The sequence below is a fragment of the Anas acuta genome, chromosome 15 (genome assembly GCF_963932015.1).
Source record: "Anas acuta chromosome 15, bAnaAcu1.1, whole genome shotgun sequence".
NCBI lineage: Eukaryota > Metazoa > Chordata > Aves > Anseriformes > Anatidae > Anas > Anas acuta.
The window spans coordinates 11,206,601-11,234,038 of NC_088993.1; the positions used below are offsets into that span (position 1 = coordinate 11,206,601).

At 40.5% G+C, this 27,438-nt stretch overlaps 1 protein-coding gene across 8 annotated transcripts; it reads right to left on the reverse strand.

The window, feature by feature from the left end:
* Positions 1–74: 74 nt before the first annotated feature.
* On the reverse strand, positions 75–26,726 carry TECPR1 (tectonin beta-propeller repeat containing 1). 8 transcript variants are annotated; one of them, XM_068699084.1, is made up of 26 exons: positions 26,435–26,726; positions 24,904–24,955; positions 23,104–23,336; positions 21,228–21,410; positions 20,599–20,721; positions 19,778–19,903; positions 18,303–18,477; positions 18,105–18,205; positions 16,762–16,863; positions 16,230–16,375; positions 14,873–15,396; positions 13,891–14,036; positions 12,789–12,944; positions 12,110–12,259; positions 11,320–11,477; positions 9,910–10,037; positions 9,494–9,596; positions 8,701–8,797; positions 8,232–8,311; positions 7,857–7,913; positions 6,240–6,414; positions 4,877–5,012; positions 4,443–4,535; positions 3,756–3,862; positions 3,190–3,309; positions 75–2,204 (listed from the first exon to the last, which is right to left on the reverse strand). In XM_068699084.1, exons 3-26 carry the CDS (start codon positions 23,332–23,334, stop codon positions 2,007–2,009), a joined length of 3,615 nt encoding a protein of 1,204 aa, XP_068555185.1. In that variant the 5' UTR covers positions 23,335–23,336; positions 24,904–24,955; positions 26,435–26,726; the 3' UTR covers positions 75–2,006. The 8 variants fall into 8 exon arrangements, with proteins under 8 accessions (XP_068555185.1, XP_068555188.1, XP_068555184.1 ...); XM_068699087.1 differs by lacking the exon at positions 24,904–24,955 and having other exon boundaries at positions 14,873–15,022; positions 15,152–15,396; positions 26,435–26,725; XM_068699083.1 differs by lacking the exon at positions 26,435–26,726 and adding an exon at positions 26,018–26,258.
* Between the last annotated feature and the right edge of the window lie 712 nt (positions 26,727–27,438).

The window sequence follows — 27,438 nt, forward strand, 5'->3', positions numbered from 1 at the left end:
GCAGCAGGTGCCCAAAGGGTTCTTTGCTGCAAAGTGCTACTCCTGAGGATGTGTTAAAAGCGATTTCATAAAAGGCGTATTTTTCTGATAAATTACTTTTATTTTTCAAAATCGCTTTAAAGTCACTTTTCCTGATTTTAGTTAGCCATAACAATAGTATTATCTTTTAAAATTAATCCATTTTCTAATTAACAGTTTCAAAAAGGAAATACTTAATATTCAAACATAAGTTACCTGTGTTCACTTAAAGCCAGTGTTTTACAGTAAAGTAGGTGAAACTTGAAAGTGCAGGGAAAGAAGCAAAGGAACATTATAGAGCTTATTGTATGGAATCGATTAGCTAGTTGGCCATGTAGACACTGACTATTAATGAAAAAAAAACTTTTCTGATATGCTGCAGAGAAAATACAATCCTAATAATTCTCTAAAAATACATGAAAAAGTTATTTATTTGGACAAGATACTGTGCAAGTTACGCAAAACCTGTTTATGGTAATTAACACAAAATGTTATTTTTGATATTTCCACAATGTATGTATAAAACAGAAATCTGTAATCACGTATTGGAAAGATCAACAGATTTTTTTTAAACAGTAAAGCATCTTCAGTCTTCATTCACATTTGGGTTTCGAAACAGTGCTTTCCTTGGCATTAGAATATCAAATATATTCTTTAAATACGTGCAAACGTAAGCTTTACTTCTACAAATACAGTACTGAGACCACACCACACTGCTTATCATATAAAAATAACTTCATATATAGTCACACATAGAGGGAAAATGATTGTAAACTGCTGCCAGGGGAGAAAAGGTGGTGCCTTCCTGAAGCTACTGGGAGAGAATGCTTTCTCAGCACTTCCCACAGACTGGATTTCAAATAATGATTTCAAACAATAATTTCACATCACAGTCTAACTAAGATAAGTAAAAGACAGGAAAAATGCTCTTCTGGGGAAAAAAACATGGTTTCTTGCTGTAAGAAGGAATGAATCAGTTGCTTACTAAAATCAAAATGTAGAGCCTCCTCCTAAACCTGCCTAAGTATATGGTGACAGATTCCACTGGTACCAGCACAGTTGTTTTGAATTCCTACCTGTGAAGCCAGAATCTTATTTAAGATCCCCTCTTCTCTTTTATGTTACGAATGTATAATTTACAATTATCTCGTGCACAGTCTAACTCTTCAAGTGTCTGGTTCCTTCCAACATCATTAGGTAGGTATATATCTGTATACCTTAGTGATTAGGGTTCCAGTTAAGATGGAGACTACACATGATCTATTGCAGTTTGTCCCGACAATCTAGCGTGAGACTTAGCCTCTGTAACCAAGACTGAATGAGAGACCATGCTCTCTATATAGTCTTGCTGAAACCAGTGATTCTTTTTGTTAAGATATTGAGTGCCAAAATAGCAAAAATTGGCCTTTACTGGTAACCGCATCCTAAGCTGAGTTGTACAGAATTTAATTTTACTGATGTGAGCAGGAGTAGCGTGACCAAACCTACAGGCTTATGTAAACAGGGCTCACATGCACAAAGTTAGGTGCATGTATGGATGTTTGCAGTGCAAATCATGGAAATGCTTGTAATTCGGTTATATTGATATCTCTACTCAAATATGAATCTGAAGTGTAGCATGGAAGACACATGAATATGAGAAATGTAGGGACGAGAACTGTAATACAAAAAATAAATAGATGTAATGGTCATATGCAAAGATTCACATTTGTATAGTTCTGTAGCAGCTATGGTAAAGGGTCAGAAATACATTGTGGCTACAATGCTTGCCTGTTTTGACAAAACTATTAGTTCTAGTAAGTTACATTTTACACATGACACAGTTGAAGAAATCAGTATTAAAATTACCCCACTGTAAATTCCAGTTCAGTAAAACATAAATAGCACAAAACGATCATGTTTTTCTCTTGGGTCATGGACATTCACATGGACATTCAGTTTCTTTTTAAATTACTGCTGCTTGTTTGCAAAACATAGACAGTGGCAACTTAACAATTAACTGCACTTCTGTCCAAGTCTTGGCTTTCACTGACCATCAGAGGGGTTTTGGAATGTACCGCTCTCCCTTTACTTTCATTGTCTTCCAAGTCCTTTGATACTGCAGAGTTTTCCTCAGAAGTGTCTTGCATAGCGACCCTAGATGCTTCAGTTGCATTTCCTCTGACTGTAATGTGTTCCCATCCACCCTACAGAAGATTGATAAAGAAACATAAAAGAAGAAACATCACCCTGTAATTACAACATTTAATGTGATACTTTATGTACACTATTACTTTTATATGGCTTATTCATATGGAAAATAATCCTGCTCTGGACTCAGTCAGAGAAAAGGCTCCTTATAAAACTAAACAAAAATGTGATTGCATATGTAACTCCCCCAAAAGGAATGTGCATATTCACCTCATCGTTTAAAATTCACATGCAGCACCCACCATTCGCATTGCGGTTTCTTTTGAGCAGAGCACCTAGAATGGATGTCAGGAAGGGCTCTCAGAGTATTCCCCCTGCTTCTGGGTTGGGCTGGGGGGCTCTGAGCCTGCGCAGAGGTGGTGCTGGTGAGGGCTGCCCCTTCCCTTTGGAGGCCCTGGGGAGAGGCTCCCATACAGCTGGGCTGGGAGACCTCAGCCAGGGTCCCCCCACATCCCCTGGGGTGCTGAGGTGCTAGTGGTTGCTGCCTCATGAGCTCCAGCTCTAAGGAAGCCATCCTTCTGCCTGGCCATCTGGCCTGGGGGACTGCCCAGCCTCCTATAGAACCACTGCAGGTTTTTCACCCATCTGCAATGGGCCAAAACATTGAAATAGCCTTTCTGAGAACACTGAGGGTAATAAAGGGAGCAACCAGGAGAAATAATCATGTGCAGAGGAGGAAGGAATCTACTTTAAAAAAATGCTACTTACTTTTATTAATTTTTCCATTATAGCTTTTAAATGACCTATTTAAAATGAACACTTATCAAATGCAAATAAATGACTTCTCAGCAATAATTGCATAAGCCATTATATTTAACTTCAAAAAGGAATTAAAACTGGAGAACAAACGTCAGTTTCCTGCAGGTGTGTGCAAGCTTTAGAAAGCTTGCCAGCTCAGCAGGCTAGTGCTTTGCTTTCTGCTCAGTGCCCATGGGCATTTGGTACCGGCCTTTAAGCAGCATGGTGTCCCCCAGCACTTACCCCAATTCCGTAGTCCCATGAGAGGCCTTTGGGCTCCATTGGCTGAACGCCAGTGCGGTGGCACACTGTCCCACAGCTCAAACTGTGACTTCCTTGCACTTTGTCAGCTATCACCCAGACCTCAAAGAAAGCAAAAAGTGACAGTAAAATGTATTCCTCATGCTGCCCTTCCCAGACATGAAAATCCTGATTCGCATTAACAGGCTAGTCTTGACTCTAGAGTAGGCCAAAACTGCTCTGATTTAGTCAGATAGCAACCAAACAGTTAACTAGATACCAGAGTTGTAGTGAAAACATTGCCAGATAGTAAGACTTGGCAGGAAAGAGATTATATAACTTTTAAAAATATATATATTAATAAGGTTTTTTAAGGCAAAGGACTGTCTGTATCACTATTGCATTGGTCTCATTTTTTGTCCTGCTGGTGGGATTGCAGCACTTAGATCATCATCTTGTGGAATAAATAAAGCTAAACAAAAAAAACATCCTGAAAAAAAATAATTACAAAAAAATGTTAAGCGTAATTTTTAGTAAACTAATAAGATACCAGGAAACTTAATACACACCTGGTCCAGGGGCCCTACAGACATTTTGCGGATATTATTTGATACATAATCCCAAGTAGATCCTTGAGGGTAGCTTGGTGTGATACCTTGCCGGTACCAAAGGTTGCCTATAAAATAAATAGTCCTGGTTACAGCTCTGCATAAAGTGCTAGTAAACAATATAAGAAATCAGTAGTTAATACTTTCTATGTTTTGTGGAAACTTTCTGGAAAACAGCAGCTACACTGTTTTGAAAAATTTCTTGAGGAAAAAATATTTATATAAAGAACTATGCATTAGAGAAGTAAAACGTAAGGTCAAGATAGCTGAAGGAGACTGGTGTTAAAGGTTTGTTTCTTTCACAAAACAATCCTTCACAATTTTTCTTGCGATGGTGGTGCTATTTCTAGCTTTCTCAACAGGAAGATATTCTTCAGTTTTGTACATTCTAGGGTTTCAGACACAAAATCCTTCCACGGAATTCTCTTTGAGATTCACCTGGTACTTTTTTTTTTTCTTGCAAAAACAGTATAGGTGATGCATTGTTGTTACCTATGGCACTGCATGTCTCTTTGAATACAAAAGAGTATTCTTTAAGAGCAGCAGTGCAAGCAGAAGGTTTGACTTAGACTCTCCTTTTTAAATCAACCTAATAAATACTGATGTAGTTTTTCTACCAATGATAAATAATTTTTAAAAAATCCTTACCGTTCTTATCCAACACAAACACAGATGTTCGTCCTACTGAGACTTGTTTTAATTTTTGTTTTTGAGGTGAAGGAATATGGTACCAACAGTCACCTAAAAGTCAGAAATACTTGAGTAAAACACTGAGAAAACAGGACTATGTGTGAGAATTCTGGGAAGTATCTGCAGTGGAAATGCATACCTGTGCAGGAAAACTGCAAATGACATTACACATGATGGATTTTTGCTAGCTTGTTTTTAGAGATGAACACTTTCTCTAAATCACCCAAGTGAAAAGCAAATTAACTGCTCTAATTAACATGATGCTGATTATTCATATCCCTTATTTTGTAAAGACCTCTACTAAAAATGGTCTTCTCTAGACATGGCACTGTAGTAGAGCTTCCATCCTGTATAAGAGGAAGATTGTAACCAAAAATCGTACAAGTACTCACCTGCAGGTTTCTTTGGAGACACTGAGCCCCGGTAGAAGGCAGAACCATCTCTAGCAACAGCCCACACCTGGTAAAATGCTCCAATGGAGATGGAAATGAAGGGCTGATCTGTTCCCACATGAAGCCAGGATGTTCCCTGACAAATTGTGGAAAAAATTGTGAAGCAATGTTTAAAAACTCCATGGGAAACCATGATAAAATTATTTTGATGGCTACCAAATGTGGAAAATCCTAGGTAGTAAAAAAGACTCTGAGTAATAATTCTTTTTTGAAAAATAAAAAATTAGGATGACTGAACAGAAACAAGGTCTCTGATCCTCAAAAATACTTGGATATTTAACTCTTTGAAATTAATAGCTATGTTGGACTATACCAGAGCTTTTTCATTTGAAATCACTGAAATTCAGGGACCTGCCTGTCTCTGAATGGTTGGGATAGAGATCTGTTCTCTTTCTTTCTCTTTCTTCTCTCCTTCTTTTTTCAAATAATACCTTTTTTGATTATATAGAGCAATAATCTCACAAAAATCAACAGACTGAATTCTGTCTGGCTTCAGATTCCAGACACAGAATTCCATTTCTTGCTGTTGCACTTGCCATACGGACCTCTGCTATTGTAGCAGACTGAGTAGGAAGAAGAAAAAAATCATCCCTATAAATTTTCATCTTGCAGTTTTTCTCCAAATTCCACTGAAAGTATATTTTCTTTCCAATTGTAAATATGGCTTAAAATTAGTGAATATCAACCCTAATTTGTTGTTTTAGCACATGTATTTTATTAGGAAAGATTGCTAATGAAGCTACGCAAACTATTTGTTCCTTTCTGTGTACCTTACTAGACATGTACTCATTATTTCTGTCCCAGTTCAAGGAAAAGTCAGTAGGTACATCCAGGCCCACCTGCCTTTGAAATAAGCAAAGTCAGTTCCAGGCTCTGAAAAGTCCATGGACAAACTCCTATTGCTATCAGAGGGCATTAGGTTAGGGACAATGGGGGGAAAAAAAATGGAACTAAGCTATCAGTGCAGAAAGTGGAAGTAAAGTACTTCATGAGGAGATACACAGGAGATAGATTAGAATAGAGTCGTTCAATTAGAAGGGACCTTCAACGATCACACAGGGATGGGAGGCTACTGCAAATAATGTTAACACAAGCTTAAGCAGATTATGCAAGAGAAAGAATATTTTAAAAAAATGTGGGCAGAAAACTGTCACAGTTGATGGACAAAGACTTTAAAATCTGGGACACGAAAAGGAAAAAAATAAGGTACTTTGACAGAAGGCACTGCATGACTCTGTGTATGTACTTGCATAATTACATTAAATACATTAATAAGGTGGTAAAAATAAACAAGGAGCCTTACAGCTGGGTTTTGCTGTGTCACTCCAAGTCTGCAGAGCACGTCTCCTTTGTCACTGATTGCCCACAGTGCTACTGATTCTTCATCAACCGCATCTGAACTGGGAATTATGGAGATGTCCCACAGGGTAACAGGAGGCACTTCCAGCCATGGCCCGCTGGTGACTATCTTACATTTTCTGAAGCAAAAAAAAACATACCCATCAGAAGTATGTACCTTCTATAACTGAACTTGTTCCCTGATCCATTGGTGACTTTAGTTTGAACAATCCTGAAGTCTTCATTAAATAGGTACAGTAAGAATTAGCTTTTATTTATTTATTTTTTAATTTGAAAGGGTTTTCAACAATCATATTTTGCATCACGTTTTGAATTCTGACAGTTTACATCTGTTCTGATTTCACAAGTTGTTTTTTGTTGTTGTTTAGAAAAAAAAAATAATAAAATCAAGGCCACCAAAGAAGGTGTTGGCAGCTTCTAACTCTCTTCCTAAGCTCTGCTTCCTAACTCTCTAAAACTCAGTGAGCAATAGCTGAATCATGGTTGTTTTACCCCAGCTAGGAATCCCATTGTACTTCACACCCAATTCATTCCTTCCTCTGCCTTGGGTAAGGGAATCACTTTACAATTTGTTTTTTGGTGGCAACTGTTAAAAAGCAAATGTAGTATCCTGAGGTAAGCAGAGAAAAGGCAGTTTTGAGTTAAGAGCTGTCTTGGGGAAACTACATTAGATTTTATCATCACAGCAGCTATTTCTGTTTATAAAGAATGTCCTAAAAAACTTGGGGCATTCCTCTGTTCCCAATTCTGAAAAATAAGATCCAGCCCTGAGCTGTTCCTTACCTGGTTGCAATTTTAAATTGATAGTTAAAGTAGGAGGAAATGTTTAGGTTTAAGGGTATTTCTGAAGTTGCTTATTTTGATCAAATGGATGTTATTTGGTTGGTTGCACATCCTGGAACAACAACATTTTGCTTCAGGACCTTAGTTAGAAGATAATATACAAAGGCCAAAATACTAGCTTTGCAGCCTCAGTATCAAAAAGAAGAATGCATAACTGTAAATTCACGGCAATTTCTTAGCGTATTTGATAGCCTAGTACGAAGAGCATAGAAAAGCTGGAAAAACAGTAAATATAGATTTCCACTGCTTAATGGAATATAATGGCAGTTTGCTATTTTCCTGGACCCGTCTGAATACAGTATACTTTGATTTAAATGGGGCTGGGATTATCTGTGGCCTAGTGCATGGTATGTGGAATTCATATCTTAAAGTAACTAATAGAGATGACATAGTTCAGCTGTTACAAGTGAACTAGTATGTACTAATATACCTAGACTTTATTGTTCCTTTATTATTTACTGTAAGGAAAAATAGATACAGAGAATCACCAGCTGATTTTGTCTACAGGTCCCACAAAATCAATTAAGTTATCTACTGTAAAGGCTTCATATAGAGCCAGAGTGCTAAAGATCCTGAGCTTGTCCTGGATGTGGGTTAGTTATTGCATGTTTCTTTATTACTTCTTTTGTTGATTGTGTGACAACCTTTCCCCTCAAGTAAAGGAGATGATAAGGGAGCAGCTAGCATCAAAACTTGTGTTTCTATCTTAGTTCCTCACCTTGCCCAGCGCCTCCGTCGAACGAAGTCTTTCATTGTCTTGTGGCCATGGTAGGACCTACCAAAACAAAATGTGTTCACGAGGATATCAGAGCATCTCCAATTTCAGTGACAGCCTGAGAGCATCGTCTATGTGTCTGCCCACCAGACGCATCTGCTAACTTTAAAACACTTGGAACTTCTGTTTGGTAAGGTGACCTTCACCTTGCTGCCCTACCTCCCCAGCACATTTCAGTGTTAGTGTCTCCGTACCATGAGAGAAATCAAGGCACACTTGCCCCTGTCAAAGTATGGTTTATGTGCAAAACAGCAAATGAGGAAACAAGAACTTAAAAATGCCTGCTAGGATTTTAGGCAGAAAAAGGTATCTCCTTACGCTGGAAAGTCTGCTGCATACTGCCAGCCTTCCCGATCTGTTCCACCTGAAGTACTAAAATCAATATACCAGTCGGATACCTATTGTCAGAAGGAGACAATAAGAAGCACAATCAATACCTACTGTATCATAAAAATAATCTCTTTCAGTATTTCCCTTTCTACTTTTTGGAGTGCAATGACTTGCTAAAAACCTTCTAATACTTGCAGTATAAATTCATGCAGAGGTTCCCAAGTCTTTTTAATTCAGCTGAAGACAAAGCAATCTGAAGAGAAGTCTAAGTCCCACTAAACAACAAAACCCCCTCAATGCTTAATGTTCTTTTGACTATGGAAGATTATTATAAATAGGGAAACAAAGGTTAAATGTAATGACAAACTCACAAAAAAAAATAGGTCACTTGATCGCAAGTTTTGTATCCTATTTAGCCTTACTTTAGTAGTAAAAAGACTTTTAAAACAAACTTTACCCAAGTCCACTGTGGTGAAGGAGGCTTGGTATTGACTTTTGTACATTCCTGCAGGCCAGAGGCATCGCTCCACATGTATCTGTCCGTGGGTAGGCCTCTGAAGTGAGACAGTGCACAAGGAATGCAAGGTCATTTACAATAACATCATTCAAAAGGGGAGAGAGAAAAAAAATATTTCTAGCAGTTCCTGTTTTCATAAATGAAACAGTTTTCTGTCATTAAACTCTGTATATAGAAATATTATGTAAGTGAGGAGCACAGTGGGAAAGAATCTTTTTTTGCTTCCAGTCACACCAAACCTGACAACCATAAAAATATTTTTCTCTAGAGTGATATTCCTCACTACTAAAAATTCCAAGGTGAATCCTGGGTGTCTGTGGCATAGACACCCATATATGTAAATGCTTTTCAGTACTTCCATTTAAATATATTATTCAAGTATTCAAATATACAATGTATTTAGACCAAAATATACATGAACATATATGTAACCTAATAAGAACTTTCACTCTGTGGCCTTAATAACTAAAGGTATTGCAAGCAGGCACTCTTTGTGCACTCACAAAGCACAAATCTGTAGTGTTTTACTACAAATGGATTTTGAATGGATATTTATAAATCTAGGAAATTCAAAAATTCTGTACCTTCCATCTCAGGTTAACCATAAATGTTGGAGGAGACTGAAGACAGAATATCTGTAGTAATTATTTTGAAAAGCTAGAACAACCCCCTTGATGCTTCATTTGAAATCAGTAAAAAAGTACGCTCAATAAACACAAATCAAGTAAATAACCTGCTGCTGTATCCAGTGACTGGGTTCCACCGCTGGTTCTCATAGATGTAAACACATTTCACATCTGACTGCGTATAGATGTTATCAGCACTACTGGCCAGTCCTGGGAGAAATAAATCTTTTGGATTACACTGAAGCTAAACGTTCCAGACGCTACATTTTAAATTCTATTAGCCACAATAATATTGGAAGATATTATATTACAAGATATTATATTACAAGATATTACAATATTATTATAGCCATAACAATATTGTATAAGACTGCAATACCAAGTCCTTCCTGATGTGGGGCCTGTTCACTGTACACCCCTGCATATGACAAAGGCTAAAGGAAGGACAGCTGAAATCACTTGAATAGCTGACCCAGTTGCAAAGATGAGGAGGAAACGTACACCACAGAACAGTCATCCCTACCTTGGATGAAGCCACCTCCATATCCACCAGTATAAACCCAAGCTGTGTGATCATATCCTATGCCCCACACTATGCCTTGGTTATTGCACTCTATCAGTCGAAGATGCCCTCCAACTTGACGCCAAAACCTGCCAGAAAAGGGACAGAATTCTACATTTACCCCATCCTACATACTATATCCGCCAGGAATCTCTGCTTCCCCTGCCCCCTACAACTCTGTCATCCTAAGGAAAGGCAACTTTACTTGTTTGCTCAACCTCTGTTCATTCAATTAGTGAAGGCAGCTGACAGTTGAAAGCATTTCCTCTGAACTGGAAAGGTTGCTGGAAGGAACCTGTCTGCCTTCACTGGGAATTTTCAGGCTTTGAAGTATTCTGCTTTCCTTTTATTTTATGGCTTATGTTTTGATTTCTTTTTTGAACTAGTTAGGATGATCTTGTTAGAATCTGTATGTCTTAGCAGCCATCAGCTGCCTGAGCTTTAACTTGGTCCTCATTTTTCTTAAAGGCAGGAATCACCTTTATCTGACAAAAAAACAAATCTCATATATATCTGCTATGGAGAATGGAAAAAAGAGAAGGGATGTAATTCTCCCAATACTTCTAATCTTGGAAGGTTAATCCTTTCCTGGGGCTTTATGTAGCCAGTTGGCCATGGAACTTTTCTGGGGAAGAATGGGGAAAGTAAAGAAATTGCAGAGGAGTGTTTTAGTTATGCGAATGGTAGGAGATGGCTTCAATCACAGATCCCCTAAACTAAGATGTAAGAGAACATCAGTTTGTGATTTTCCAGATGCTGAAGGTGCTCTACCCTGAAGAAAAAGGACCAAAGTATTTCTGAAGTGTTATTATTCAAAGAAACTGGAGGTAGTTTTAAAAATTGAAGATTGGCCTCTGACCCCCCAGTTCTGAGCTTGTGCTTGGAGAACTTGCAGTACTACATTGTCACAGTTGTAATAGAAACTCCAAAGGAGATATTCCTGGACTGAAATGACAGTAGAGAAATGAGACTGTCAGATTTCCTGACTCAGATAAAACTGAAAGCTCAAATTACATTACAGTTACAGTGACTAGGTTTACTTTTAGTGTAGGCCATCTCTTGATTTAGATCGTTACTACATTAAGGATGCAATCCTTAAGATGCAAAATTTTCAAGTCATTTGTGATGGGATCTCAACCCAAATTTTTGAAATCACAAGAATAGCTCCATCATCTGAGAACTAAAATACAATTTGGTGAATTTCTTCAAATGCACTCATAAGCATGAAGGCAGCCATTAACCTTGTGATTGGCAGACATCTGCAGTGTGCTACACATTCCAACAGCCCATCGACATCACCAACTTGACATGAAAGACAATCTCTGCTGGAAAGCACCCCATGCAGAAAGACCAGCTTCTGAAACCCCTTACATTTGATCACATGGCATCAGGTGTGGTCCTGCCTCCAGTTCAGGACTTGGCTCGCTAACGAAGATGTCTCCTTTACAAGTAACTGACCAAATGGCATGATGAGAAGGGGGGCCTTGAATCCGTCTGCTTTCACAACAGGACATGTTCAGCAAAGACAGCTAAAAAACAAGAAGCAGAGAGCCAGAAGGTTACTTTTACAGCGAGAACAAAAACTTCCATATTGATGCTCTAGTACTACAAAATGAAATTTTAGCTTTGCAGGTTCTTACAAGTCAGCAAAGTGAATTAGCATTTTTTTCTCAAAGGCACTGGAATTCAGTGTTTTAGAAGTTCTTAACAGAATAACAGGAATTAATGTGGTTTGTAGCATTTGACCTGTATGAGGTGTCTTTCAGGTTTTCCTTTGCTTTGGTGTGTGTACACAGGCCTGCCTATAAGTAAGATTCTCTACAACAGTGACAACAGTTCTACCAATGCAGAGGAATAGACTCATTGAATTCAATTCCTAACTCATTCGTAGCCCAATCTATATCCCGAGGTAGGAAGGGAAGGAAAAGCAATGTTGGTTTTACTCTGGATAACTGTGGCTTCAGAACCAGTGCAAACTCTAGAGGAGACAGTAAGCCTTGGGTGCCCCTGACGGAGCTTGAAGAGGACTTCTAAAATGCTTAATTTGTGAAGATAGCTAAGGAGCCTAGATACTGTAAACGTAATGCTCAGATTTCAGAGACTAGCTTTTATGTTTTATTTCAAAAATAGCCAGCTTGAAATGAAAATTTCACTGAATTACCCAGTCATTCATTTCTTGTTCTGTTGCGGCTGCTAGGCGGATTGGCCATCGCTGCTTCGTCCTTTCAGGTGTATACAGGGCAAAGGTGTGTTTGGCTTCGTTCAGAACATCGACTATAATGGTGACTTCATTCAGGAACACATGAATATACTAAGACAAGAGAAAAAAAAAAAAGAGACTAAGGTGAACTCAAGATATACCTTCCTCAGTGCTAGCATTTTTGCACTTCAAGACTATGAACAAGGCATTGCTGCCAAGGGTAGCAACGAATCAATTCTTGGTGCAGAAGGAATGTTGTTCCTTACGTGGGGCCCAGTATCCAGGCCTGCACAACCTCTGGTTCATGTTGCCGGTATGCATCAACCCTATTTGTGCAGACCCTAGCCAGCTAAGCTTGGTTCTTTCTTCATAGCCAGGAATGTTTTGAACTTCCAAAGGCAATCCTAATTAGTGCAAAGCTGATGGTTTAAGCAATGTGGATGCTTGCTGAGTGGGCATTTCTGAAAGAGCATTAACAAAGCTTAGAAAAGCCTGCAATTCACTATTACCCTGGGCTACATTTGAATTGGTTCCCAAAACAACAGCTTATCATAATTTGCCTTCCCTAAAAATCTTTTTCTCATTCATAGGTTGTCTTTTGCCATACACAACACTGTTGGGGGTCTTGAGCTGGACACACCTTTTTCTCCTCATGATACATGTAATAGATGAACAGGATGCTGTCGCGCATTCCGTCACTCCCAGTGAACTGCTCAAGTGCCACTCGCACATCCATCCATTTATGAGGCTTCCAATTTCTCCACCATTGCAACATCCCAGTTTTAACCCAAACTGACTGCAATGCAAACACAAATTTTCAAAAGTAAGGAAACTGCATGACTCCTCTTTCTTCCAAGCATTATTTCTTGTGACCACAAGAAATCTCTGCTGTAGGTCTGTAAGGTCTGTATCATATCAGTTACTTCTGACACAGAGTACACCAGTATTCAGAAAGCTGAAGACAAAATGAAAACTGACAAAACTGGATAGAAAGGCACTGGAATGCCATGTGTACATCAGTGTTAACATTTGACTTCTGCAAAGAATGCAATAGCACACAGATAACTACTTCTTTAACACAATTTCTGTTCCAATTTTGAAAGATTTTGACATAATCCTTAAACTGAACTCCCTCCACATAAACTGAACTAAAGCCCCGGACTCCAAGTGTTTTTAATTAAATGAATTGCAGACTTGGCAATTGGCATTTGGTAATTATCCATGAAGGGACCAAAACCATGAATGAATCTGAAAAGAGACCAGGAGCTGATATTTAAGTGCTGTTACTGATATTATCACCACTGATTAATTTATGCAAGTTATGTTGATCACCTAAGGCTCACAGAGAAGAAAAGTTCACCTATGTGAGTCACCGTTTCAATTAAGGAGCCTCATCCTGTAGTGGAATAATTCTTACAATATTCCACTGTTGCAAATGTTTCTCTGAATTTGAGGTTTCAATATATGAAATAACAGCTGACCAATGCTTCAGTTGCTCCTACACAAAACTATCAGCTAACGTTTTTAGATGAAGATTGCTAGTCCATGCTTAATAAGCCACCAGTTTCCCACAGGGGGCCCAGACAGTGATACTCCAAGAAAGCTGTCACAGACAGAAATAAGGAAGAGAATAAAAAGCTAACAGCTAAGTTCAGATGAGTACATCAGAACTGTACCACTGATGCCTACTACTGACAGATCTATGTGCTCACAAGACAGAGGTAGGTATCCTCGTTGCTTACCTGCTCAACAGCCTGTTCATAGTGCCTGAAATTCTCCAGCTCCCGCTTTGTCCTTTCACTGAGCTGCTGAAAAATTTGCTTTCGCCATGCTGCTGTCTGTGCTGGAGTGATAGACAGAGAAAGAGACTGCACGGAGGACGACAAACCTACAACAGAAGCAAAACCAACACCTATCAGTGAGCTTTGAAATACAGTCCTGTGAAAGAAGTATCATGATACTGCTTTAAACGCTGGACTGAATCAACCCAGTCTAACAAAATTTGCTAATTAACGCTTTGAAATCAGTGTATTAAAGCCAAGCATTGTAAATAATGCATCGGAATGGAACTGCTATATGATTATATTGAATCTTTCAATGCTGTAACTTTATACAAATGGGACTTAGCACTGAACTGCAAGATAATTAGATAATACAATGCATTAAGAGTTATGCTGTTAGTAAGTACCTGGACGCCACAGCTCATGGTCTATTTTTAAAATATGGTTATACTCCACTGTCTTTCAAAAATGTAAATTCCAGCCTCATCCAGGTATCATTGGGGCTCACATCCACAATGCCCCTCAGTAACTTCAGTCTTACCCTTACCTCAGCAGGAATGGTAGTGGCAAGGTGGTATTTGTGGCATCGGCATCTCTTAAGAGAGCCTTTTTCACTGCTTCTAGTTACTGTTCAGTGGTATTAGGGGTTTAGCCTGAAGTTGCAGTTTCAGTGCCATTAAAAAAAAAAAAAAGATGCAGTTCCAGCACACTGATTATTTTATAAAATTCTTACAGAAACTCCTTTATCACCTTTACACTTACATATCTCAATCCCAAAGTGCTTTACAGTTAAATACATGCAGCACTATGCTCAGACACGGAGCGTAACAACGAACTTCAGGAAGAGCAGTAATCAGAAGTTTTGTGCCAAGGTTTTGTTTAAAACAAAAACCAAACACATTATTTTTTTTTAAGAATACTGACTAATTGAAATTGGAAGTACCTGAGGAGACAGTGAACCATTTCAGTGGGCTGTGCAAATCCACAAGGCAGCCTCCCCCAGACACCCAGGCCCACAGCGGGTGCTCATCAGCTCCGTACTGCTCCTCAGCTCCCACCGAGAACATGCCAAGGGAAGACAGGCTGGACGTTTCTGCAAAGGTGTTGACAGAGAGGACTGGATGCTTCTGAGCCTCCTTTAAGTCAATGTTTGTCCACTGCAGTTCTGCAGAAGGATTTGGGTTTGTAGACTTAAGGCTTTCAAGATTAGATTTCTTATTACCAGTTGAAGCAACATTGGCTTCTCCTTGATCAGAGTCCAGAGGATCCACAGTCAAATTTGCACATATTTCTGCTGTCTGATTGCCTGCACTGCTACCACTGCCACTGGCTGCAGCTCCCATCGGGGGAGTGTTGGCAAGGTACGTGGGGATGCTTGGAAGATCTGTGTCAGAGGAAGTGTCTGCATCACCAGGAATGACCACGTTTGTTTGGTTCTGAATATCATCAGTAAAGAAACAGCCAGCACTGAAGGACAAATAGATAATTCATTAACTATAATTCAAAACATTATAAATTAACACAGGCCTGAGACCACAGACAGGCAGAAATTGTCGGAGTGTTGCAGCTTTAGGAGAGAAACAGCACACTTCCTTTTAAAGGTCAAAATCTATCATTAAGAAAAAAGAGTCCAACACGGATCTAAGAGGAGATCTCATTGATCTTTGTAAAAAATCACGGGTGTTGGCTATCAACAACTCCAAGAAAAACACTGAAGCAACATCCCATTTTTGGGATATGAAATAATAGATTTTTTTTTTTAAGCCCATTATTAACTTTGTGCTTTTTGTCTTAGCTAAAGAGGTCTTCTACTCAGAGCACTCTGACTTAAGTAGTTTCTGTAGCATGCCGGCTGCATTGTCATGTCTTGCACAGCCAACAGCAAGCAGTCAGCAGGGAGTTACTGGTCTAATCTCTCAGGAAAGAAACGTACAGTGATGCACTGGAGAAGGATAATCACTAAGTGAAGCTGACACTCCTTCATGTTACTTCACAGGTAACATTTTATCTTTTTAGAGACCAGCTCCAGATAGGGATAATAAAGGCCAGAAGAACACACAGTGCTGGAAGCATGCAATGAATTCCAAAGTAGGAGCATCAGCTTCTGACTGCAGCAACTGCTGCTTATTGTTAATTTCAATGGCAAAAAAGCAAATGCCTTTTTGGCATGCCTAATGGTTAGAGATGCCTTCCCTGCTCTTCCCTGTCTGTACCACTTGAACATACAGAATGTACAGAAGTATGTCCTAGCACTGAAACTCCTGGCATATAGAGTCTCAAGCAGGTATTTTACTGCGCACCTGAGCAGACTTGTTGAGCTCCCAGTCTGAGATCTGTCACTCTCTCGGCCGCATACAATTGCTTTCCACGTCTTCCCACTGAGCTCACTTGGTGTGACACCTTGGCGAAAGTAGATTGCTCTGTCATCACAGCCAATTCCCCAGACCTAGGGAAGGAAAGGGCTTGGTGAAGGAAATGGCATGGAATGCAGGAAAAGAGCATGTACAAAAAGGTGCAGTGGTGGAAAATTCAGTGCAAAAACCCGACAGACTCAGCATTTTCCCTTTCTGTTTTTCTTTACTGCTGATACTGTAGATGCAATATGAAATTCAGTACCATCAAGAGAAGCCTGAACCTGAATGTCTGACATGAGAGACAGGCTGACTGTTGTATTCTGGTGAGGAATGCAGCCATGCCTTCTTTCCTAGCAGTTCAAGCACATGGATCTCTTGCTCAGCTGTCCATATCGGCACTGCTGACAGTTCACACGTGAATACTATCTGCACAAACAGGAACACAAATAACCTCACAACTGGTATACAGGTGTCTTACCTGATTATTTAAGCCTACGTTTACCATCATCATGTCTCCAACCATTTCAATCCAGCTTGTTCCACAAGGATTATGTGAATTCACACCTCTTCTAAACCATACCTACAACAACAAAAGTCTGTAGTTTGCATCTTCTGTATAAGCAGGTAGACAGCTGGAATTTAATTTCTTTTGTGGATTAGTCCTAATCTCCAATACTGACTATGGCATTGCCTTGAGAAGTCACTTACCTCCATGTTCATTTGTTTTAATCAGGTGAAGATAAAATAATTCTTTTAATAGTAACCAGACAATGTGTCTTTATGACCAACTAAAGCCTGAAGAGCCCACAAGGACACATCATGCTATGACTTTCTGTGACAGAGTTAGTTTCTCAGCCATTGGGAAAATATTTGCTATTACATGTCAACTGTAGGCTATTTTTGGTTACTCTAAATCAACTTCCAAACAGTGTTGCTGTGAAGCTGAGCTGACAGAGGGAACTGACAAAGGGATTTTTTTTAACTGGTACTGCTCTTTAAATTGTCTTAGATTAGTTTTTACCAATGAGAAAGTGTCTGTGGGCTGGGTACCTGGAAAATCTTCCAGTTATGCATCTATATTTAGGATATGGTCTTATAATGACAAGTAGCTACTTTAGAACTTGTTGGTTGAAACATGTAACAGACTGTGTACTTGACTACCTTTGACAAACCTGAAGGAAAACCTACTAGCTTATTTACATTTATTATAGTGGTTTTAGGGGCAGATGGAGCAGGCTGGACAGTCAGTTGCCATGGCTCAGCTGACAAGCAGTAACTCATTAAACCAGTGTAACTCAATTACTTAAAACAGCTTAAAATGTTTGAATTACTTAAAACACATACGCTTATCCCAAAATAAATGCCCAAAGGGAGAGAGTTACACCAATGATGTAACTACCTTGATTTGAATCACTTCCTCATGTAAAGAAGCCCATAAGCCACACAGCCTATGAGGAATCTCATTCATATTATCCATCTTATTCTTAAATAGTCTGTGATGTCAAAGTAAGAATCTTGAACTGTTACAATGTCTTAGTGTTTGAAATCAAACACATTTTCTTCCCAAACAGAATTAATCCCTGTTTTTGGATTCAATATGAAGGGATTCATTGAAGGGAATATTGAAGTTGCACGCAAGTATGTACATATATATCATAAACCACAGCATATTCCCGTAACAACATGGGGACTGGAATTGCCCAAACCATGCGTATAGGGAGTCCAAATCATTGACATTTCCTACAAAAGTTACATGCCCATTTCAGAAAAGCAGATTAAAAAAGGGAGAAAAAAACAGAACCAGAGCATAACACCTCTTACCTTCCGATCTTTTGTAACGCACCACACCACATCAACTCCCACAGAGACGTGCATAATCCCATTTTCAGAGCTTGGGGACTCCACAATACTCCAGGAAATTCCTGCAAGAAACAAAGCCCAGAAGCCATTGTAGGTTATTTCCTTATGCAACATTTCAAAAATCAAAGAGGTTTCATGCTAAATGTAACAACACTTCACCTTGAGGGTTATTCCTATCAATTCCTTCTCTCACAATAGCTTGCCCTTCCCAAAGAGTTGCCCAGAGGAGGTCATACGGTCCACAGCTGATCTGTACAACTTCACCAGGAGTGGTGATTAAGGACCACATGGAACCTTCTGGATTGTGATGGCAAACGTTTTCTCTGTACCACACCTACACAAATTAAAAAAAAAAAAAAACAAAACACAAAACTTACAAAATACTACTACAACAATGAAGCTATTCAGAGAAGCACGATGACATCCTGATGAAAGAACAGTCCTCCTTTGACAACAGTTGTTTGTTTTTTTTTAATGCAGTGTTTGCACTGGCTGTTAGAAGTATTTTTTGATGTCAATTATGCTGTTGAAGACTATTTCCTTATGTACTAAGGGAGGAGGTGTTTTTACAGATTAGCTTTTATCATGGACTTGAATCTGGATTGGGCACGTGACCTGTTGCTACAAGTCCTGTGTATATTTCAACATTAAAAGCAAAACAAAACACTTTGTTATATCTCAAGACATGTTAAAAACAAACAAAAAAAAATACAAAACAAGAATGAACAAGTAAACAAGAAAACAAACAAGAAAATGTTCCTGTTAGTTGAGAGCCCAACCTCGCTTTCACTGAACAGAGCTTGCCACAACATGGGTAAAAATTCCATTCTCTGCGCAGCCTGCAGTGACATCCTGGCTATCTACCAGTCATGTTCCGACTGCCTGCATGATTTTTTTCACTCCAGTCAAAACAGGAAGTCAAAGAAAGCATCCTGTGGTGATCATACAAGTGCTCCAAAAGATGACTGTGGCATGCTAAATCATCAGTTTTAGAAATACATTCTTCCTCTAGAGACTTTTACTTTGAGAAATGAAAGCATTTTATAATGTCAGTCAAGTAAGCCTGCAGAGTGGGATGCGAGTCACTTATTACAGGGAAGCCTGAGGCACAGGGAATTTCATTTTAAACAATTTAACCAAGATTGCTTGCCTCCCCAGGCAGTGTCAAGTGCAAGTGCAGTCTCAGGCTACCTGTTACAATTACTACATTCTTCCTTGTGAGACCACAAGTTAGAAATTGTCTAGAGACAAAGGAAGGCTACTCAGATGATGCTCTAACAATAAAGGAAGGAAAGCAAGAAGCTATCTCTACAGTACTGAGCAGAAGATGAGAAGCATTACAGTGGGCCTAAAACCAGAAACAAAACAACAACAAAAGAAACAACAAAAGAAAGATGTATAGTTTTCAAAGGAGAATAAATTCAAAACATTCCACAGTTGGATTGCGTATTGCCAAGTCTGGAGACTCAATCAGTAACCTCAAATCTCTCGATCCTAGAGAATTTTAGTAAGGAGCAGGCCTGCCTGCACAAGCAGTGTAGTTCCTTACCATAACAAACATGCCTTGCTTTAAAAGTACGTAACTCCTCTTCAGTAGTAATTTATATTAGAAAACGTATGGAATGTGCACGTACCCTTCCTTGCAAAGAAACCGCCCACACTGATAAACGGCCAAGAGGCTCATCAGTGATTTCCCATCCTCCAATTGAGATGTCATTGAAAGGGTCTGGCAGCTGATCCGGATCATCCTGTGATACGATCTGGAGCAAACAGAGGGAAGACTGAGAACAGAAAAGACGCTGCAAATGGATAGGCCATTTTGCCGGTGGCTTAACTTGCTTTCTGCAGGTTAGTTTTAGTATCGCTTCTAAAGAGGCTAAGCATGGAGCTTCTTTCTCTCATTGAAGGCTGCTATATATAAAGGGCGGGGAAACACTGCTGAAGCAGCATGAAAAAGTCTTTGTTTCAGTCCCAAACTAAAGGAAAGTTTTGCTCACAGAACATTCCAAACAGATGTTCTTTGAGTTGGAAAGCCAGAACATCTCAATTTTTGCACATTCTCAAAATGGAGCAACATTTATTAAATAGCAGTTATTTATACAGATAAAGGACACAGCTGGTTAAATGATGTTAAGCAGGTGCCATCTCAAAAGAGATTTGTCAATAACCAAAGGAACTTCAAAAGTTAGCAAGAAATTTGCAGAGGATTTGAACATCTATCTCCAACCAACTGCATTAACATGAGATTTGGTACCTTATTACCACAAGTTTCTAAGAAAAATCCCAGCTTTCCATTTAAGCTTGCAAGAATTACAAGGTTGGAAGTCAAGGAATAGAAGTCTAACCTCCAGAGCAGCAATAATCAACTATAAGTGCAAGGGAATTTATTTTTATTTAAAAAACAAAACAAAACAAAAAACAATAGTTTAATTAATATTAAAAAGATATCCAGAACCTTTGCCCAAATATCCCGTGATTTGTATCTCCTGTATCTGATCCATCTCCTGCGTCTCACACAAGAATTCCATTTCTTATCCTTTGTGTAGGTGCTGGGGAAGTCTATGGCATAAGTCCAGCCCTGCAAACAGAGGTTTTCTATTGTGAAAAACTGGACCAAGGAAAAGCTTGAAGTCTTAACTCAGAATGATTCTGCACAAGAGTCATTCCTAACAGTACAGGCTACTGTGCATGTCTTAACAGCCTGATTAACAGACGAGCTAATTCTGTGAATGATTTATGAATCATGTCCTAATTCCTCTGCATGACATATACAGAACAAACAAGATACAGTAAAGCGCTTTGCTTTCTTCATAGTACGTTTTTAAATAGCAGCAATACGAAGTTGGCAGCATTTCTTGGCCTAATCCAAAGAGAAAAAACAACTCCTATGGACTTCAAAAGCCTTCAGACAAGATCCTTGCTTGTGTTGTGTTATAGCTGAGCTATTTCCCAGAAAGAAGGAGCTATGGGAAGTTAAGAGGTACCTTTTATTTTTACAGACCTTTTGCCATTTTATAAAAGTGCCTTTTATTTTACAGACTAAGGATTCCCAGAATAGATCTCTTTTTGGTATTGTTCACCTACCCCTTTCTCTGTTGGTTCCCCTCCAATATTTTCATCCACATACCAGTCAGACTCCCACTCCCAGTGTGGTGAAGGCAGTGTGAAACTATCAAGCTGCTGATGTTTTAGCCCGCTCACATCACTCCACTGCCAGCGGTCACTGGGCAATAATTTCTCACAAAAGCCACCAACTGGATTCCAGCGCTGCCAGAAATAATAATAAAAATGTTGTATTTGAGATCACATCACCTCATTGGACATCTACAGAGCCCTAGTGAGTCATAAATTATACCTTTTTATTTTTTTTCTGCAGTAGAAGAGGAATAATTCTTGGGGTGAATGAGCAAGTGGTCATGCTGTAGGTCCCCAGCTAATATGGTCTTTGGTAGAAGCTGTTTTAAAGTATCACAGAAGGACTGACTGCAGAGCTAGTCCCAACCAAGCAAATTTCAACTACATAAATAGGAATGATGGATGATATAGTTTACTACTTACAGTGCATTTTTCTTTGGTGATGTATGGCACCATGATATTGAAGCATTAGGATAACTCCTGTGTAGATAGCTTTGGGATTTCTAAGGTATCTCACGTGAGACAGGTGACTAACACATGGCCTACACTAGGAAAACACCATAGTTTCAACACCAGAAACTATGTAAAGACAACTACATCAATGAATCTTCCTGTATCATATCTTACTGATTTTTTTTTTCCTAAATCAGTTATAGGACAAGTAACTTGCTAGGCTCTTCACCAATGCAGTTGTGGTTTTTCTTTTTTTCCGCCTCAGTTTTACCTGCTATAGAAACACTGGCAAGACTGGTTAGGTAATACTGTCCTGCGTTTTAGGGCATATGAGAAATTAGTTGTTTAATTACATTGCTGTTATGCAAAATATTACTTTTTCTTACTAAGAATTTTACTAAACTGCTTTGCACATTGTCTGTAAACTACTTGAGTTTAATTCTGTTCTCTTGCACAGTATTTCCTTTTGTAGTTCCTAGTGTTTTGTTTTCCATTTTTTCATAGGCTAGAACAAACAAAACAAAAGTTTTAAAATAACAAACCAAATCGATTTTCAAGTTTTGCATTTTTTAAAGTACATGCATATTTACTTAGTAAAATGAACATTCTTAAATGGACAGAAACTTGTATCAATGTTAAATAATGTATTAAATTAGTTTGTTCTATCTTCACCCATGTAGATAGTTAATGTATTTTCTCAACTTAGATTTATCCTGTTACACCTTAGAAAGCAGGGAAATATGTTGAAGAGAATTATTCTGTTTTATCTCTCAAATAACTTTTGGTGAAGTTAAAAACAAAATAGATAAATTTACTTAAAAACATTGTTAAAAACATTCTTTTGATGTATCTTACATAGAAAAGATCATCTTAATAACACTTCTATACAAAAAAGAAAATCTGGAAATGTACTTTAATGGAGAGTTAATGCTTTTACTAGAGAATTCCTTGATACATTTAAAAATAGTATTTCAAAGAATTAATTCTTAAGAATTCTTTGAAACATTACAAAAAAAAGTATTTTGTAAGAATAGTGTGTTTTTGTTGCCTGTTACATTGGACAATTTCTTAAGGAAACTGTTTTTCACCAAGGAAAGGAGCACATCAGGTGGAATGGGTGAAACAGCTTGCATGAAGGATGCTGCAGTGCACGCTGTTCCTTTAGCAAGAGCCAGAAAGTATAGCCTTCCTTTGGGAATTAAAATATTAAAATAATAACCTATTCAATGCATATACACTCTTCAGAAACATGAGGTAAAAAATGAAAAATAAAACCAAACAATCAATCTGTGAAAAAAAACTACAGAGACAGCTAATCTAAGGATTTGCTTTCTGAAGAACATACAGCAGAGGCATGTGTAGTGTTCCATACCTGATTTTCATAGGTCTCTTCCTGGTATCTAATAGGAACATCACCCGAGAACACGTAGGTGTATACTTGATGATCGCAGGCTATTCCCCAGCAGCACTGCTTGACAGCAGAGACCCGTTTGAATTCCAGCTGTGTATCCTTACAGAGCTCCCAGTGTTGGCCAACGGTGGACAGAGTGTAAACCCTCCCAAAAATGTCAACAGCCCACAGAAGGGAACTGGACATGGCCATGTCTGAAAGGCAAAAAGGAGGTATAAGTGGAAATGACAGTTATAAAAAATGGATCTCAAACCTACAGTTCTGCTCGGAGCCAGCACCATTCAAACTAAAGAGAAAATTAAAGAACGGTCTTTTATAAACAGCCCATGTGAAGCTGACAGCCAAATCTCTTTAAGTCAGAGCCACACATTTATACACCTTACAACAGTCTGAAAAGTCTTGTGAAAGACCTTGCTAGTGCCACTCTTGTCCATCCTACAGGACCTCGCAATGTTAATAGAACAGTTTTGGCAGGCTGAGGACAGAAGCCAACAGCAAACTGAGACACACTGATGAAGCAGCACGGAGTGTTTCATAGCAGAAGGCTTCGCTCTCCAGAGCTGGTCATGCCATACACACTCTGCTCATCTCAGCTGCACAAAACCACGGTGTCTCATGGAACCTCCTCCTCAGCCTCATCTTGCCATCTACCAACGCAGTGCACTTGCCATCTACCAACACAAGTGCCAGGGAAAGAATGCAAACTGAGAATTCTCCATAAACATGCATATAGTTTTAGTCCATGGACATCTCATGCCTACAGATAGATATTTCAGGCGCTACTGCTATGAGGAAACCTCTTTCCAAAGCATGCTGGTGACCACTCTGGGATCTAATATTTATTTAATATACATAGGTGTGATATTTATTTAAGTATACACAGAGCACTGTTTGACAGCAGAGAATTGTTTGAGTTCCATTCCAGTTTTATCACTTAAGTAGCTGCTATTTTCTGGGCACTGAAGCTCTCCTCTAAATAGAGGGGTCAGCATTTTCTTTGAGGTAGGTGTAGGCCAGTCCTTTCAGAAATCAAGAAAAGATGGCTTATTTCTGCCAGTTGCTCTCTGGATGCCATTAAAACCAACAAATTTCAGTTGCTCTGTATGTGCGATAAAACTAGTGATGAGTATTTTGAACTTTGCCTCCAGTTCTATAAATATGTAGTGAGGGACCAGGAAGGTAAAGGTAAAATGGAGAAGTCACAGCCAAACCAGTGAAACCTGGCTTAGTCACCGTGGAATGTCACTTCTCCATGGTCAAGCAGCAACTTTGCTTTCAACAGATGAGCCTGAGGAGGCTCGCCTGCCTGCTTTCTGACAGGTAATTAGCAGAGATGTGGGGGGACTCATTTGTACCTCGTGCTTGAATGCCGGAAAGAATCAATGCACATCTGAAAACAGCTAAGCCAGTATCATGACCTGCATGGTAAATGCACAGGTAATCCCTGGGAGGATGCTTCTGAAGGCAGGAGGAACACAAAGTCCCATCTTCTGCTGTGCTGGAATTCTTTTATTCCTAGTGCTGTTGCTGCTAAGTACCTACAAAACTGGGTCCATCAAGGAAAAAAATGGTAATAGTGGGAAGAAAATTTGCAGTAGTTGAGAATGAGTGAAAGCCAGGGGAGATCACAGAGAAAAATTCTCCTGCTAGTTGTGGCAGCATAACTACGATGAATCCTCTGGTTTGGGCTTCTTGGTTTTGTTGTTGTTGTTGCTGGGAGTATCAACACTCTGTGCTTTATCCCAGCTCAGCAGTACAAACCTTGAGAAGTTAGCCTTGCAGGACAATCTTCCTGGGAATCTTCATTTCAGCTCTCACAGGAAAACAAAGATAATTTTGTGTTAGGAAATAGAGGTGAGAAATAGGGCATGTATAACTGGCTTCACTCTTGGATCAGCCATTTACCTTCTTTATCTGCATTTTATATTGGTAAAAAGAGGTTAGTACGGAAAGGCAAAATGTGGAAATACGCAATGGAAAAAAGCGAGGATGAGGTGAAAATTATGTATCACTGGGAAAACAAAGCCCACGAAAATAAGCCTGTCGGTGTAAGCATTGAAAATTCTGCAGAACAGTCTGTAATGGAGAAAAATATGCTTTTAATGCTGAGCAACCAGAATGCCAGCAAGTCTGGAGTAAAGGAAGCATTATGGATAATGCAATGAAGAGATCCACAGTCAGATAATAAAGAAAAGTGATGCCTGCCTGTATTAAAGATGGGCAGGTATACAAATGAAGTATACCTGAGGTATACCTGAAGTATACCCAGGCCTGGGTCTGGAAAGACAGTCCAGGCAGACAGACAAGTGCCTGGAACAGTTCAGAAATAGGCAGTGGAATTTTCAGATATCTCTAAAATGATGAAGTTAGGAAGAATATAAATGGATATGGATGGGATGGAATTAAACTAATCTGAGAAGATGCAACCGAATTAAAATATTCAAGGCAGCTGAAATAAGCGAGTTTCTGGATATTCTTTCCTTTGATCTTATCAGACCGTTTAGAGAATAACAGGATGTGAGAATGCATTTGGGGTTATTGACTACCTTTAAGAACTGCATTTAGGCCCCTTTGTGCTGGCAGCGCTGCAGAAGATTACAGCAAACGCTGCTGGGCTCTCGAGGCCGCTCCGTGCCGCTGCCTCATGCCGCTGCCCGCACGCCTTGCCCGGCGGGCTCGGGGCGCAGCAGGGCCAGACCCCAGCGCTGCGTTCCCCTCACCCCTCAACATCTCCAGGCCGCTTCTGGTACAAGCGGAGCTATCCCAGCGCAGAAGGCACGCTACTCCGATGGACAGGGCGTGCTGCGGGATGAAATTCCCCACTGCCTGCCCTAACACCCACTGCCAGCGAGCTCGAGAAGAAAAGCCCCGTTACCAAGCCGGGAGAGCTCCTCGAGGGACAGCGCTTCAGGGGTGGGCTCGGCGGCGGCTGACAGCAGGGCTGCGCCCCCCGGCGAAGCACCCACCGGCACCCTGAGGCGACGGCAACCCGCCGGAGGGACACGGGCTGCCGGGGACCCGCACGGCTCCCCGGGGCACCGCTGCGGCTTCTCCACGCTTCCCCCCGCGGCCTCGGGGCCGGCGCCCGCCGCTCCCCGCCCGGTCCGGGCCGAGCCCCTCACCTGCCTCCCGCCGGCCTGCCCCGCTCCCCGCTCCCCGCCGCCTGCAGGAGCCGCCCGGCCCCGTCCGGCCCTGCCCCGCGGGGCGGTGACACCGCGCTCCCTCTGCCCGCGCCCCGCCGCCATTACGCGGCCCCGCGGGGGCCCTCCGGGCCGGTCCAGGCGGCGCTTACCGGGAACGGCGGCCCGGGGGCAGGTGGCAGCGGCCCTCCCTGCTCAGCGCTGCCCGCCCGCCGCGGCGCTGCCGCCTCCCTGCCCAGGCGCCTGCGTGCCCGGCCCCGCCGCTGCCATCCCGCCCGCTCGCCTACAGCGAGCCGGAAAATGCAGGGCGACAGACGACAGCTTCCATCGGCTGTCGGAGCTGCCAGGCAGGAAGGCTGCACGCAGAGATCATTTCCTGGCTTCGCCCAAAGATAGCAGCGAAGGAGGATGAAAAGGCAGGCATCTGCTTCAGGCCTTTCTCACAGGGAACCGGCAGATCCGCTGTGAGCCCACCCAAGGGGTTAGCTGCTGGCTGAGGGAACACATCTGCCTTTCAGAGGGAGCCAGGTGCGAGGTGCATGTCAAATTCTCTAGCAGGATGCCCATGTGAGGCAAAACCAGCCCACCCGGGACATTTCCTGCGGGGCCATGGAGGCTTGCTTCACATGGCTCTGGTTTGGTCCCTTTTGCAGATTGGTGCCCAACCTCAACGCAGGAATGCTGCTCCCTAGTAATGTTTTGATCTGATCAGTAAAACATTTTTGCTTAGGTCATAAGAATTTCATTTTGCAAGGTCTGTTGTCAGTCGTGTCTCTGATACGTTTGACATTTACTCAATCCTGCTGCCTTTTTAAGCAGATGGAATTGAGACTTTTGTTTTCCATTGGCATTGGATTATAGAAGAGCTTAAGGCATAGTTTCTGTGATTTTCGCTCAGTTTGGATTCTGACCTGCAGTCCTGTAGTCCTACATGGTGGCAGCAGGAATGACCATGCAGGGAGCTCACACAACAGGCCATTTACAACCTGTGGAGTTCTCTCAAACTGATTTTAAGGAGGAACTTTCATGTGAGGCCCAATGTGCGTCATCCATGACACTGGCAGCACACAACTTCTTTGTGGCCAGCTAACAAGGACTGTGGCTATGCTACACCTGTGGTTAGATGTAAGTTAGGCAGGATGCTTCCCTTGTGGAA

What these genes read in the sequence shown, in the direction of transcription:
- TECPR1 (XM_068699079.1), bottom strand. Translation starts at nt 23,334, where the DNA reads ATGGCCATGTCCAGTTCCCTTCTGTGGGCTGTTGACATTTTTGGGAGG. An exon ending in GGGAACCAACAGAGAAAGGG is followed by an intron (nt 20,722 to 21,227) that starts GTAGGTGAACAA and finishes CTCTGTTTGCAG; the next exon opens with GGCTGGACTTATGCCATAGA. An exon ending in GCGTTACAAAAGATCGGAAG is followed by an intron (nt 16,864 to 18,104) that starts GTAAGAGGTGTT and finishes TTGTTGTTGTAG; the next exon opens with GTATGGTTTAGAAGAGGTGT.